The sequence below is a fragment of the Sturnira hondurensis genome, unplaced genomic scaffold (assembly GCF_014824575.4).
Source record: "Sturnira hondurensis isolate 20B ecotype Veracruz unplaced genomic scaffold, ASM1482457v3 Scaffold0020787, whole genome shotgun sequence".
Classification (NCBI taxonomy): Eukaryota; Metazoa; Chordata; class Mammalia; order Chiroptera; family Phyllostomidae; genus Sturnira; species Sturnira hondurensis.
This window is the reverse complement of record NW_028093418.1, coordinates 151,287-166,313: the sequence shown is the minus strand read 5'-3', so window position 1 is coordinate 166,313 and position 15,027 is coordinate 151,287. Positions and strand designations below refer to the sequence as shown.

Here is a 15,027-nt window from a genome sequence, read left to right as displayed (position 1 = left end):
TTAGATCCAAAATTAAAGATATTCAATGCTCTCTACCAGTCCTTTCGCTTCAGTTCCTCCAATCAATCACTTCCTAGTTGGATAAATCTTGTCCTTTAGTAGAATCCCAAGGAGCGCCTTCCTGAGCCCTTGAATGATTAAAACTTTAAAAAAATATTTTCGAGACTTGCAGCCAAGATGGAAGCATAGGTAGACACACTGTGCCTCCTAGCACAACCAAAAGAAAGATAACTACAACTTAAAAACAAAACAAAACAAAAAATATAACTGACAGAAAATCAAACTGTATGGAAGTAAAACAACCAAGGAGTTAAAGAAGAAACACCCATCCAGACCGGTAGGAGGGGCAGAGACCAGCAGGTGGGCAGAATGGACTCGAGGTAAAGTGGCAGTGAAGGGGCAGGCAAGGCAGCTGCTGGTGGAGCCAGCGGTCCCACATTCATGTGTGGATAACCCGGGAGGAACACCTGGGGAGTGAGACAGACCTCACAACCCAGGGTCCCAGCGCAGGTAAATAAAGCCTCAGACCACTGACTGAGAACACCTGTGGGGGTTGCTGCAGCAGTGGGAGAAACTCCCAGCCTACTAGGAGTTCATTAGAGAGACCCACAGGGTTCTAGAAGGTACACAAACCCACCCACCCAGGAATCAGCACCAGAAAGGCCCACTTTGCTTGTGGAAAGTGGGGGAAGGGACTGAAATCCGGCAGAGAGTGGAGCAGGTGCCATTGTCCCCTCTCTGACTCCACCCCCGCATATAGCGTCACAAAGCAGCGACGTGAGTTGCCCTGGTGAACACCTAAGGCTCTGCCCCTTATTGTCACAGGCTTGTCAAGACAAAAGAAAAATGGCCCAAATGAAAGAACATATCACAGCTCCAGAAAAAATACAACTAAGTGACCAAGAGGTAGCCAACCTATCAGATGCATAGTTCAAAACTGGTAATCAGGCTGCTCATAGGATTGGTTGAATATGTTTGCAAATTAGAGGAAAGAGTGAAGGCTATGAAAAGTGAAATAAAGGAAAAGGTACAGGGAACCAACATTAATGGGAAGGAAACCGGGACTCAAATCAATGGTATGGACCAGAAGGAAGAAAGAAACATCCAATCAAAAAAGAATGAAGAAACAAGAATTTTAAAAAATTGGGGGGAAGACTTAGGAACCTCCAGGACATCTTTAAACATTCCAACATCCGAATTATAGGGGTACCAGAAAGAGAAAAGGAACGGCAACAAGTGGAAAAGTTGCTTGAACAAATTATAAAGGACAGTGTCCCCAATCTGGCAAAGGAAATCTGGCAAAGGACTTCTAGGAAGTCCAGGAAGCTCAGAGAATCCTAAAGAAGTTGGACCCAAGGAGTAACACACCAAGGCACAGCATAATTACATTAGCCAAGATTAAAAATAAGGAGAGACTCTTGAAGCAGCAAGAGAAAAGAAGACAGTTACCTACAAAAGAGTTCCCATCAGACTATCAGCTGATTTTTCAAAAGAGACCTTACAGGCAAGAAGGGGCTGGAAGGAAGTATTCCAAGTCATGAAAGGCGAGGACCTATATCCAAGATAAAGGTCCCACTTTCAGATAAAGAAGCACTTTCATTTAGATAAAGTGCTTGTCAGATAAGGTCAAATTCAAGGAGTTCATCATCACCAAGCCCTTATTATATGAAATGTTAAAGAGTATATGTTAAATATTATATGACTTATCTAAGAAAAAGAGGATAAAAATTATTAATAGCCATACCCTAAAACAAAAACAAGCAAATTGCGCAAACAACTAGAACAGGAACAGAATCAGAGAAATGGAGATCACATGGAGGGTTATCAACAGGGGAGTGGGAGGGGGAGAAGGGGGGAAAAGGTACAGAGAATAAGTAGCATAAATGGTAGGTAGAAAATGGACAGGGGGAGGGTAAGAGTAGTATGGGAAATGTAGAAGCCAAAGAACCGAATGTATGACTCATAGACATGAACTAAAGGAGGGGAATGTAGGTGGGAGGGGGTGTGCAGGGCAGAGGGGAATAAAGGCAGGGGAATGGAACAACTGTAATAGCATAATCAATAAAACATATTTTTAAAAACTTTCAAAAATATGTTCTTGATACTTGGACAGCTTAGATGGATACTAAAAACCTACTTCACATTTTTTTTGAGTTTCTCGAAAATGTTGCCCCTCTGCAGCTTGCTCTGTGAGAAGTCCTGTACCGACCTGCCTTTTCCTTGTAGACCAGGTCTCTTGGTCTAGAGAGCTTCCCCCCCACCCCCGCCGCCTTTACAGCTGGCTGGGAAGGGTCGTCGTTGGTCCTTCTTGGACAACTTTCCAAGTGACAAGTTAGGCCCTTTTAAGATATTGATTCAGGTCTTCTTTTGTGCTCAGAAATTTGTCTTGGGATACAGTTTTAAATATCAACGCTGCCCCGCTGTCTTATCTCTTGGCTCCAGGACTCTACCTGTTAGTCTTTCTTTGCCTGCCTTTTTAGCATTTTGGGGGGCTTTTTAAGCTCTTCCTTTATATTATTTTTGCTGAGGTTTTTGTTTTTCATTCCTTTTCTCTATATGCTTTATTGTACTTGTGGTTATTTAGTATTTTCCCTCAAATTATGTTGTAATTCAGGCTTCAAAACTATGACGACTTTACCCTCTTTGTTCAGTCTTCCCCAAGTTTGATCAGCTTTCTTTTCCCATATGCCCATTGCTTTGAATTTTCCTTCTGAGCTTTTGAATTTGATCTGTGGTAGTTCTTCACATCCACCATTGTGTTTTAAACTTTATTTTAAAATTCATGTTTGAGGCTTGTTTCCATTGACCTTACTGACTTTGTTCTTTTTTACTGTGGAATATTTATCTCATCAGCTTAAAAAGCTAAGATTCTCACTGTTTTCTTCCTGTGTTTAGATAGATGGTGAGTTCTTTTTTCTATTTATGTTTACATACTTACACTAACAGGCAGCGTTATAGGGGCCGAGGTAAAACAGGGAATGAAAGGTGGCCTTCTACCTCTTGGTCCAAGAGCGCTCCGTGGGTTGATAACATAAAATTTCATCTTCAGCTTCTTGCTTCCTTTTTTTTTCCCATCACCCACCGAGCCTGCAAGGGGTAACTCTCCATTTCAAGATGACGTCCTCCCTCCTAGAAGTGATGCCTCTGGTCCCATTCATTTTTCTCAGCCCCTTCCTTTGGACTGTGCACCAGCCATTGCTCTGCTCCGCCAGACCTCAGACCTGTTTGCAGTATCTTCCACTCTGGGTGAGACCACAAGCAGTGTGGTTTAACTGAAGTCCCAACTTAGGCCCGTGGGAGAAGATGAGTCTAGAGAAGTCCGCAGGAGGCAGGTCAGAGAGGACTTTCAATGGAGGTTTTGCACTAATCTGAGCAAGAAATAAAGGAGCATAAAGTAAACAGGAAGAATGGAGGGAAAGGAACTGCTTTAGGAGTTACCAAAGAGATACCAAAGGAATGACCAACATCACCTGGTGACCAGGTATTTCTGGAAAGAGGGAGGATATGAGTTTTAGGTTTAGGTTCTGGAATGAATGGATGGATGGCGTTGCCAAGTCACTGAAACAAGAACTCTGGAGGCGGAGGTTCGGGGAAGAGGAAGGGAAGCTAGGTGGAGGCTGAAGAGGATGCTGGTAGAGTCCATGGAGAGTGCTGGCTGGAGACGAGGGATCTCAGTATCACTGGTGTACGGGCATGGAATGCCGAACCGAGAATGGATGGAGTCATCCGATGAGACAGGAAATAACGGGAGGGGAAGGTGGACGAGAACAGAGATCTGGGGCCCAGCAATAATTCTGTGAAGAATGAACGCATGAGAGATTAGGAGAGCAGGAGACAAGTTGGAGAGAATGGCTGTCGAAAGGAAATATCATACTGATACTAAAAATAAAAACCTACTTGCTGTTAGAGGATGCTTGGGAACCAACTAATTATTTTGAAAACTGGTGGAGGAAAGAATCTATTTATTCTGCCTCTCCTGGGTAAACAATACCACTGGGTAACTGGATCGGGGACGTTTGGTATAGAGAAGAATCCCAGCTAATAAATGAAGAGGAATAACAAAACTGTCTCCCTAGTGAACTCATGGAGCTAGGTATAAACACCATAGAAAGAAGAGAAAACCAGACACAGTGTGCCTCCTGATGGAAGAACACAATGCCATCTAGAAAACAGTCTTACATAAAAAAGAAAATAATCACATATGCATCTATCTGATCAAGCCTCTAGGTTAGTGATGATCAACCAGGGGCGACTTTGCTCTCCCACCCCACCAGAGGATATCTGGCCATGCCTGGAGACATTTCCGATTGTCATGACTTGGGGAGGGGGTGATAATGGCATCTAGTGGGTAAAGGCCAGTGATACTGCTAAACATCCTATGGTGGGCGGGGCAGCCCCCACAACAAAGCATCATCCAGCCCAAAATGTCCATAGCGCTGAGGCTGGGAGACCCTGTGTTAGATCCAACCACCAATTCACAGGAAATGCAGACAATAGAGAACACGGTAATGACACTGCAGGGATAGAATCACCAAAATCCAGAGTTGGGAAATTCTCAGGGTTTTTTTCTTCAGCAAGAGAATTGCAAGGGGAGAATGGATGGGAGTGGGGCTTGGGGAGGGAGAGAGAATAAACTGTGTTGCCTGGGCCTCTGAGTATTCTGTTGTGCCTGGGAGCCAGGCAGCCTGTGGGCAGAACTGAAGCACAAGGGCAGGAGGTGGTGAATTACACCAGGTGGGCGGGGGAGGGAGGAGAGATCAGGGAGGGAGGAGAGATCAGGGAGGGAGAAGGAACAGATGCTGAAAGAAAGGTAAGAGCATAAGGGAAGGCTGAGCATGGGGAAGACAGGTCAGGAAACTGGGCAACACTTCAAACAGGTGGAATGGGGAGGGAGGTCGCAGCAGGGAGGGGCAGGGTTGGGGCAGAGGATGAGCAGGGACTAGGCAGGTGGGGGGGGGGTGGCTGTGAGATAGGGTCTGGGGGAGAGTGGCCAGAGAGTCAGGACCTGGGGAGCATGTGGGCTGAGGTCAGAGTATGTGGGGCAGCTTTGTCTCCCCTATTCTACTGATTCGGGTTCCTGGATTAGCTTCCCTTCTCCCTTGAAAAGGAAAAAGGCACAATTTTTATTGGCGATATCCCAGGATCAGTGCTGTCCTGCCTTCTGAAATAAAGACAGAGAAGAGATGCTTCCCTGTCCCAAGCACAAGGACACAGGGACACAAGCAGCCCATTTGTGCTCAGGAAGATGTGCTGAGGCAGGCTTCCAGGGAATCCGGGACAGGCTGGAGGACCTCGGAATCAGGCGGCAGGTTCCCAGAACAGGGCAGAGGATCCCCCGCTGTCCAGGGCCACACCTCCACGAGGGATCAGCAAGTCTGGGCAGGCAGGGTCAGCAGGCCTCCTGGGCCTGCAGAACTCACTCCAGGAGCCCCTGGGACCGGGACAGGATTCTCCGCTCGAGCTGGGCATACCTTGGGAGGAGGGCAGCATAGACCTGCATGGGCAGAAAGGGCAGTTCAGACCAGGGAGGGGTAGGGCTGCTTCCATCCCTCTGCAAGTTGCAATTTGAAATCTTTTCATCCCATTTACTCGCAATTAAATTTTTTTTTTGCTGGGCAGTAGAAAGGAAGTGTCAACTCAGAAAAAAAGGGAAACACTACTACTTCTCAAACCTATAGTTTAAGATTTTTTTAAAATGCAAATTATGACAAGAAGCCAATTTTTGTTACCAAGTCTATCCAATGAAGAAAAACAAATCTGGTGAAGAGACGTGGACAAGACTGTCTTAGTGCACAAGTGGTGGAAGTTGCTGGTGCGACTGTTTTGGGAATCAACTTGACTTTACACTGGTATTAAGGAGCTTGAACATGCCCATAGCCTTTGACCCAATGATTCTACTTCTGCAAAGCTTTCCTAAGGAAATAGCCCTAAATGTAGGGTGCCAGGCCCACCAAAGGTGGTCTTCTTAGGCACCACAAAACACTCAGACCCATAAGACCACCCCGGGTCTCCAGAGGATGTCCTGGAGACACACACCTGTGGGCACGGCGGCTGCAGACGCTCCTCTTCGATGGGGCACCACAGAGTGGGCCACACAGCAGCTCCCACAGATGTCCAGACAAGGGTCTCTGCCTCCCTGCCTTCTCCCTTCCTTGCCCCCCAGGTTACAGCTCAGGGGCAAGGAGATGAAATCCACACTGAATGAGGGGCGAGAACCACCCTGGCTCTGAAGCCTCATGTCCCACAGGGGTGTCTCTTCTGGGAGACATGCCCAGGAGAAGTCCCTGCACTCAGGGGAGCCCTGAGTATGACCTCCCAACAGGTATTAATGGTTTTCTCATGCCAGATGCAATTTCCCAATCAAAGCCACTTTTACATAAGCGGTGTTGCCTAGTAACAGTGTTGACATTCCATTTTATTAAGTTGCAAAGGAAACCGAGCCACAAAGGTAACAGAATAGAAAGAGGTTTTGTTAGCCCTTTACCCACATACACTGGATTATAATAATTTAAAAAATGAGAAGCAACTTCTAAGACCCAGAAAATGCTCAAGGTGAGTATGGTTCATTAGCCAGAGAGGATGTTACGCAGTTATTAAAAATAATGTGTGCGTGCATTTTTAAGAATGTGAATACTTATGGGGTCATGTGGAAGTTTTGAAGTGGGCTGCAAAGTTATATAGAGAGTGTGCTGTCTAGTAAACCCAAATCAAAAAATCAACAAAGGAAGAAGGACCCCAAGGAAATGCAACCCCACATGCTTATCCTCCCCATCCATTTGCTTTAAAGCTCTTTCCCCTGTGGCTCTAAGAGCCTTGCCTGAGCAATGCTGGGGCACTTTAGGTGAGCAGGTGTAGTCTGAGGACTAAAGGACCCGGATTTCCGCAGGACCCACAAACACTACCAGTTCACGCCAATCCCACTCCTTGTTGACATGGCTTAATTAACTCCAAAGTGAAGTACTTTAGTAATGGATCGTGCAATAAGGACCCACTCCTGGAGCAGCTAGAGCAGCTCTGTCTGTGAATGTGGAGAGTAAGGAGGCCTTGATTTCCTCTCCAAGGAAGAACCTGCAACATTCTGCTGAGCCCAGAGAGAAGACACTGCTGCTGTTCCGAATTTCCACTTGAGCACAGCACTGCTGGAAGGACCACGGAGAGGAACAGGACGTCACCCTGCTCTCAAACAATCCAGTTCTCAAACAGGTCACTTACGCCAGCAATCATAGACTTGTCCCTGCTTGCAAGCTGGTGTTCAGGATTCTGGGGTTACCCTTGGGTTTCACGGTAAAGAGTTCAGAGAGCTAGTAGTGACAGGCCATGGGCAAGCCAGGGAGGGTGGCGGTGCACACCCTGAGGATGTGCTGCCTCCAACGAGGCAGGTGCGGATGCTAGCCTCCCCAAGTACCTTCTTCCTTGCTGGCCTCCTTGTAGACAGGATGAAAGAGCCAGACCCTGCCCTGACCTTTCTTACAACCGAGGCTGACTGTGTGACCCAGTGGCAGTCTGTTGGGGAACTGAAGGGAATAGACCAGCATGTCTTAGTAAGTGTGTGCCCCATGAATGCAGTTGTGGGGGGACACGATGTTTGGAGCAGCTGCAGACACCCGGCAACCGTCTGAAACATGCCTAGGGCTACAGGATCCAATACAGTAGCCACAGCCACAAGTGCCTCTGAGCACTTGACATGTAACCAGTGTTCTGAGTGCACACACCAGATTTCAAAAGCTCCAGACAAAAGGGAAGTGAAATATCGCATTAACACTTTTTCTTAATGATGACATGTTGAAATGACAATATTTCAGATATACTGGATTAAACAAAATATTATGAAAAGTATTCACTTATTTCTTTTTTACTTTTTTAAAAAATGAGATGACTAGAAAATTTGAAATGATCTATGTGGCTCTCAGGAGGTTCCCATTGTCCACTGCTAATCTGGAGAACTCAGGGAGCATGACCTGGAGCCCTGACACTGTTGAACGATGGAACCAACACTGGCAATGACCTTCAGACCTCCTGTTATCTAATAAAACTACTATTGTCAAGGATGTTCATTGAGTCTCACAACTGGCAGGTTAAATGTAGCCAGGAGAGATGTTGTCCCCAATTCACAGATGAAGACACAGAGGCTCAGAGATGAGAAGTGCCACTCAAGGTCAGGTGAAGGCCAGGCAGTGAGGGAGAGGCAGGAGTGCAGAACCCAAAGGCCCTTTATCTCAAGGTAGGATCTTTCCACTGCATTGAGCTGGGTCTTCAATGTAAGGACATACGACAGCAAATAACAATACCTGGGGTGCCTATGTGCGTGGGTTTCCCTGTTGCCAGGAAAGCATGAGCTTCTGCTTTCAAGATATGCCCAGAACAACTCTTTGTGGTGTTTCTATGTCTGGTGACAGCTTTTGTTCCTGAGTATCTTTTCAAGGATGTTTATAGTGTCGCCCTCTGGGGGCAGAAGGAACCTTTTTTTTTTTTGCTGACTGGGATAATAAAGATAGTGTCTCCTTTGGGGACCAAGGTTGGCAGCTTTGCTTGCTGCTCCTTTATAAGCTTGGGGGTTTCTGAGCTCAGGGTCCCTCCGTTGTAACACAGACATAGTATGCTCACAGTAGCCACCTGGGCCCACTCCACATCGCTCCAGGGCATTTCAGGGCCAAGGACAACTGGGGTGAGCACGACACTCAGGCTGCCTGCTGCACCACGGTGAAGGGTAAGGCTCTCTGTCTGTGCCACCCCAGCTCCTGAGCTCCAAAAACCTTCTGCAAAGAGAACAGGGCTGCAGTGGACACTGCATACCACCCAGACTGCCCTTCAGGAATGGAGAACCTATCCTAGTCCTCAGCCAATAGCCCCCTTTGGGGCTAGTTTCTGCTCAAAAGAACTGCCTGGCCCCATCCTGGGGTGGCCTGCAGCCTGCGCGCAGTGAGTGACTAACACAGGGTATGAAGGCCTGGCCCCGCACCCCAGCTGGGTAAAACTCTAAAAGGTCATCCCAGCTTTGGAAGCCCCTGTGGGGATGGCTGAGGGCTCCACAGAGACTGCCCTGCTGCTCAGCTCCTCCCTCTGCCAAGTCCGCACACTGGATCCCAAGAGCACGCCCCCATAAACCTCTTACCTCCGCAATAGAGATCTCAACATCTCAGAGTCTGCTTTCTGGGGAACCAGATCTACAACAGTGGGGCTGCCTCCCAGGAATTTCCTGCCCTGAGGGACTGCACAGCTGTCTTGGATCCAGACTTCAGATCTAAGTGCTGGAAACTCAGCATGCCTTATGCTTAAATGACAGTCTTTCAGTGGCTTCTGGAACTGGTGAAGTGGAAGGGCCTGCCCTGGGGCGGCTGGAGTGCTGAATGAAGCCCGGCCCAGCGACTTATCTGACCCCTGGGGCTGTAATAGCAGCAGCAGCTGTGAATCTCAGCTGACAACCTGGCTTCCTTTGCTCTGGTTTCTTGACAATTTTTTTTTAAGTAGGATTTCTGTTTTGTGGAGCACATCAACTTTTTTTTTTAAGAGATAAATATTGACATTGATTGCAAGGTAAAAGGAACATCGACTCTAATGCAGGTGAAAAAGAAACTTACCTCCTGGGAAAAAGGAACCCAGCTGGTTTTCACAGTGCAAAAGCAATTAGCAAATTCTGATGGTCTCTCACCTGAGGAGCTCCTGGGCGTGGGGTAGCAGCTAACCTGGGGCTTGGGGCTGACTTCACAACCTCAGAAAAGGGCACATCTGTCCCAGCTGCAAGGCCTAGAAGGGAAAGCTCACTTCACATCAGTGTATGTTGCAAATAAGGACATTAACCGGAAATAGCATTTTATCTCTGAGGTGATAAAATGTTCTAAAACTGGATTACGGTGATGGTCGCACCACGCAGGAAATTCATTAAAAATCACTGAATTGTCTTGCTTAAAATCGGGTGATTCTTATGTCACATAATCATGCCTCAATAAAAACATTTTTAAAAAGAGAGGAAAAAAAGAAAAACTTTAAGTGCAGCCTTCTTGAGCAGGGCCTCGTTTGTCTTTGCTCACTGATAACGAGAACCGGTGGCTGAGCCCTGGCATCTCACAGAAGAGCAGAGCCATCTTCCTGTGCCCCCTCCTCCCTCTCGTTCCTCACCTCTCCCTTCGCCTGCCCCATCACTCCCTGCACCATCCGCTTCCCTCAGAGCACCCCTCACAGTTCCCGGCCACAGGCATGTTGAACGCCCCTGCCAGGCTTGGTGAGGCCAGGAACTGGGTCTCCACAAGAGCCCTGGTACCTCACCTACTACCTGCATACAGGAGGCACTCAATAAATACTCACCAAAAAAAAGAGTGGTGGGGCTGGAAAAGAGGGAAGGTTACCACAGGTGGGCAAGAAATAGTGAAGAATTTCTAGGCAATTTAAGGCGTAGCATCGGACTGACAGGGAAACACGTCACCAGGAGCGAAGGAATACCCACTGAAGAGGTGAGGCCTAGTTTTGTTGTTTTTGTTTTTTTTTAAGTTTGTATTTATTTATGTTCAGAGAGATGGGAAGGAAGGGAGAAAGAGAGGGAGAGAAATATGAATGTGTGAAAGAAACATCAATCAGCTGCCTCCCACATTCCCCCCACCGGGGACCTGGCCCACAACCCAGTCATGTGCCCTGACTGGGAATCGAACCAGCGACCCTTTGGTCTGTAGTATGATGCCCAACCCACCAAGCCACACCAGCCAGGGCAAGGTCCAGTTTTTTTATCAGAGAGCTAGAGCACCCCAGCTTGGAGCTGTGTGGGCACATGAATGGGATGAGTGGTGGGGTGGCCAGCAGTGAGACCAATCCACTGGTTCCCTTTCCACTCAGGCACAGACGGGCTGCGTGTGAAATTCACCCCTGGACCCAGCTGGGGAGAGCAGGTCTCTAAACAAAGTGGCCAAGACGCCTCGGTGTGCTAGGACTTAGCTCACGCTTTGGTTTGGGGGAGTGGGACAGAGGAGGGCAGCACCTCAGGGAACCTTTGGCAATTAACTCGGCACAGAAAAGGGGAAAATGAAAAAGCAACGTGATGCACCTTCGCAGCGGAGCCCTTCCCTACGGAGGAGCTCTGCTCCTGCTTTAGCTTCTCATGGGCAACACTGGAGGCTGGGAGATTTTGGAAGTGTTTTCACAGTTCTGCAGGGAAGTATTTTGAACTTCAAATTCTCTGCCCAGCCAGGGTCACATTCTTTGGGAGGACAGAGTAAAGCCCTTGTTGGACATGTGAGCCCTCAGAAAATGATCACCTATTGAAAATGATCACCTACTGAATGCCCCCCTCAGAAAAATGTATTTAGGTTGTACATTGCAAGAAAACTAGCATAGACACAAAGGAGAGAGAGAAAAAAGTTTCAGTGAATTAAAAAAAGAAAAGAAAAAGAAAAACTCACAGGTAAATGCAAATAAAACCCAATATGATGTAATATGATTTTAACTAAAAGCACGACAATCTGGACAGAAACTGCCCAGTGATATGATACAGGAAGTGATAGAAAGTGGTGTGAGGTGGGCAGGGTGTGCACGGAGGGGAATTTAAAAAAAAGGTAATTAAGAAAAGGATATGGTCCCAAATTAGCTCTCCATGCTGGTAGAAAATATAAGCGTTAAAAGGCACGTCAAAAAGTGGAGAGCAAATGTGTGAAGAACGGAACCTCTAGAGGGAAAAAACAAGGCCCCTATGGCACGTGAGCAGCCAGAGGAGCACCCCCGAGCAGGCAGAGGGCGGAGCGAATTGGCCAAACGGAAGTAAAAACACCCTGTGGGCATGTGCTGCTGCCACCACCAGAACGTTCCTAGGTGGAGAGAGCTTCAGGAGTTTCAGGGAAGCCTCCAGGGAGCCAAGGGGCCCGGGTCGCTGTCCAGGGTCCTGAAGTGCTGGGCTCTGAAGCCTCCATCACTGTCTCAACTTCCTGCTCTTGCTGATGGCTCTGACTTCACCCACGTCTCCCGCCCACCTGCTGTCCACACCGAAGCCCACGTGCCCTCAGCATGCCCTCTGTCTTTCCCAATGTCCCTGTGCAGAGCCTGTCGCTGACCAGGCCTCACTCAGTTAGGGCCAGGTTACGTAGAGAATAAAGGAACAGAAAATTGAGGTGGTTCTCACCTGCTGGGAGGGAGAAAAAGGAAGCTGCAGCCCACTGCCCCATGTCCCTAAAGACTCCAATGTCCCTAAAGACCGGGCATCTTCCAATCACCCCGTTCCACCCTCCTCATCTCAGTCAGTGCCCCAATCTCTTCCAGAGGCATCTTCCCCCATCCATTAACCTACCATGGAAAGCCCGGTAAGCAGAGCCCACGCAGGCTGAGTTGGCAGTGTCAGTGACATATACGGGGGCGCCAAACACATCTGCGAGCACCTGGAAAGGTCAGAGGTCCTGACTGTGGTGAGTCGTTCCTCAGAGGGACCACGGGCACTCGGTGCATGTTATCCCAGCCCTCTTTCCTCGGCCATCTTCGGGTGCCTCCTACACACCTCTACTGCCTTAAAGGGAGAAGGCATGGCCATGCACCCTGGTGACAAAAGGGTTAGGAGGACTGGCGGGAAGTCTCTCGTGGAGGCCCAGCTCTCCAGGTTGTCCCCGCACTGCTTAAGCCTGTTATCAGTGACAAGGAGGAAGACTTAGGAAGTAGGCTTAGCAAACGGTCAAGGTGGAGACTGCTGGATAGCAGACTAATATTAACAAGCCCAAACCCAACTAACAAGGGCACGTTTTATAGGGATAAAAATAAAGCATTCCATTTAGGCCCCCCCCCCAATAAATGGCATACGTTTAGAATGGAGGACATGTACTAAGAAGAGCTGACGCCTCCTCTGGACCCCCTGACTGGACCGGTGTGCACCCCACCCCACATGCCATGAGTATGAGCTGCTAATGGCTCACAGCCGCCCCTCCTTAAAAGAACTCTCACCTGAATAGGGGTTGCCTCTCACAGGAGGTTATTTTCACCCCTCCCCAGGGTGGCCAGCTGGCCTCCTTACCCCAAGGTGGACACAAGTCTGTGGTAGAGTTCACGTTCCAGATCTCCCCAGAGGACGGAGCTGAGGTCGACTCCAGCCAAAACCACCTCCTCGCTTGTCGCGCTTCCCCTGCTCTGCCAGCATCCCCCACTCCCTCTCTCCCAGGAGAACTCCCTCTCTCCCTGGAGAACTCCCTCAACACGTCACTTTACAGACCCTGTCCGTTTCAGACTCTGCTTCTACAGAATCTGAGCTCAGACAGGAGCATTACATACAAGTCAAGAGCTGATGCAGCTATTCAAACAGCCAAGGCAGCCTTAGGCTGCATCCAAAAAATACTCAGTGTCCCAACAGGACCCTGATAGCCCCAAGATGTAACAGCCCGATTGCCAGACATCTGCAGCTTGATTTCAATTTTGGTCACATATGTCTAGCATAATGGAGGACCACAAAGACAATGACACAGTCGGGCAACTGTATGATGAGAGACATGGCTGGGGAAATCAGAGCTCTTTAAAGTGAAGCAGGGAGAAACTTTGAGGAAGGCAAGAACACTGGCGCGGGATGCCAAGTATGACATGTGGGACAGGGACTTTCCACGTGATGACAGAGGCCAGTGCTGATATCAGAGAGTGAAGCTCTGTGGGCAGCGGATTCCACCTGAGTCTTAGACAACCTCCTTACGGTGTGAGCGGTCAGGCAACAGAGCTGGCTTCCTGGGAGGAGCAGTGGGAGCAGGGGCAGTCCTGCTGCTGAGTGTCCAGCTCTTAGAGGTAACAGACACGGAAGAGGGCCTGCCAGCACTTACTTGTAATATGTCTCTGTTGTGAGACGCCCCTCCTGTGGCCAGAATCTTTGTCCTGGGCACTGCAAGGAAAAAGGAAAAGAGGAATGACTATGACAATTTCCAAGGCAGAAAAGGCTGTTCTACGGAGTCCCTTGGCCACAAAGGGCTTGTGTGGGCCCAGGGCTTCTTGCTGTTCTCAAAGGACGGGGGCAGAGACACCCAAAGCCAGTTCTGTCCCCGAAGGCCTGTCGCATGTAATTTGCCAGTGAGGCTGCTGTCCCACCCACTTCTTAGTGTCTTCATTTCTTTCTTAATTACTAAAAAACAAAGTCAATGAGACAGGGGTAGAAGGGACCTTACTTAAATTGATGAAGGCGTATATCCAAAATTTACAACACACATCATTCTTAACAGGATTATTCAGAAGCATTCCCTTTAAGGCTGCTGTGCCTGTCAGATCCAAAAAATGTCCCGGAATGGCCCCTGCCTCCTGATGTTCACACCTTCACGCAGTCCCCTCTTACACCGAATGGGGCTGACTTGTGTGACCGTAAGATGCGGTATAAGCGCTGGAGTGTGGAGGCCAAGGCTAGGTCATGAAGGACACTGAGGCTTTCTTCCTGCCCAGCGGCAGACCACCGTCTCTCGGATCACTCTTTTCAAGGGCCGTGAACCACCATGTCTTGGAGACACTCACATTGTAAGGAGGCGTACATGGCGAGGATCTGACACCTCCTGCCAACAGCTGCCTCAGGAGCAGACCGTGCAGCCTTCGTTAGTCAAGCATTAGATGACCCCAGCCCCAGACGGTATGCTGAGCGCAGCCTCAGAGGAGACCTCAGTCAGAACCACCGAGCTATGCTAACCCTGAATTCTCGGCCTATAGAAACCATGTAAGGTGATAAGTGTTCATTTGTTTTTTAGGCTGCCAAGTTTGGGGATAATTTGTTATACAGCAACAGAGAACTAGTATGAGAAGAAAACAAAGATTCATACCATCCAATACACTGTTACATAGTACTAGCTATTCTAAGCAATGCTATAAGATAAGAAAAACAAATAAAATACAGACGGACTGAAAGAAAGATGAAACTACCATTATCTATGGACAATAGGCCATCCAGAAAAATTAAAAATAGGCAAACTGCCCTGGCTGGTGTGGCTCAGCAGACTGAGTGCCAGCCTGTGAACTGAAGGTCACCAGTTCGATTTCTGGTCAGGGCACATGCCTGGGATGTGATCCAGGTTCCCAGTTGGGCATGTGAGAGGCAACCTATCAGTGTTT

General features: G+C 48.4%; 1 protein-coding gene and 1 long non-coding RNA gene across 4 annotated transcripts in view; one reads left to right on the top strand and one right to left on the bottom strand.

Annotated features, from left to right (window-relative positions):
- Nucleotides 1-5,082: 5,082 nt before the first annotated feature.
- Nucleotides 5,083-15,027, bottom strand: part of XYLB (xylulokinase) — a 37,892-nt gene continuing 27,947 nt past the window's right edge. For 2 of the 3 annotated variants that reach the window (XM_037030638.1, XM_037030641.1), the window contains exons 16-19: nucleotides 13,764-13,822; nucleotides 12,266-12,353; nucleotides 9,650-9,744; nucleotides 5,083-5,494 (exon numbers count right to left, since the gene is read on the bottom strand). In XM_037030638.1, coding sequence (XP_036886533.1) covers nucleotides 5,417-5,494; nucleotides 9,650-9,744; nucleotides 12,266-12,353; nucleotides 13,764-13,822 — 320 coding nt within the window. In that variant the 3' untranslated portion in view covers nucleotides 5,083-5,416. The remainder of the gene's footprint in view (nucleotides 5,495-9,649; nucleotides 9,745-12,265; nucleotides 12,354-13,763; nucleotides 13,823-15,027) is intronic. The other variant, XM_037030640.1, reaches the window with a different exon arrangement.
- LOC118976236 (uncharacterized) lies at nucleotides 7,116-7,993 on the top strand. The gene is made up of 3 exons (XR_005064222.1): nucleotides 7,116-7,203; nucleotides 7,432-7,541; nucleotides 7,911-7,993. It is a non-coding gene; the product is annotated as an uncharacterized LOC118976236 (long non-coding RNA).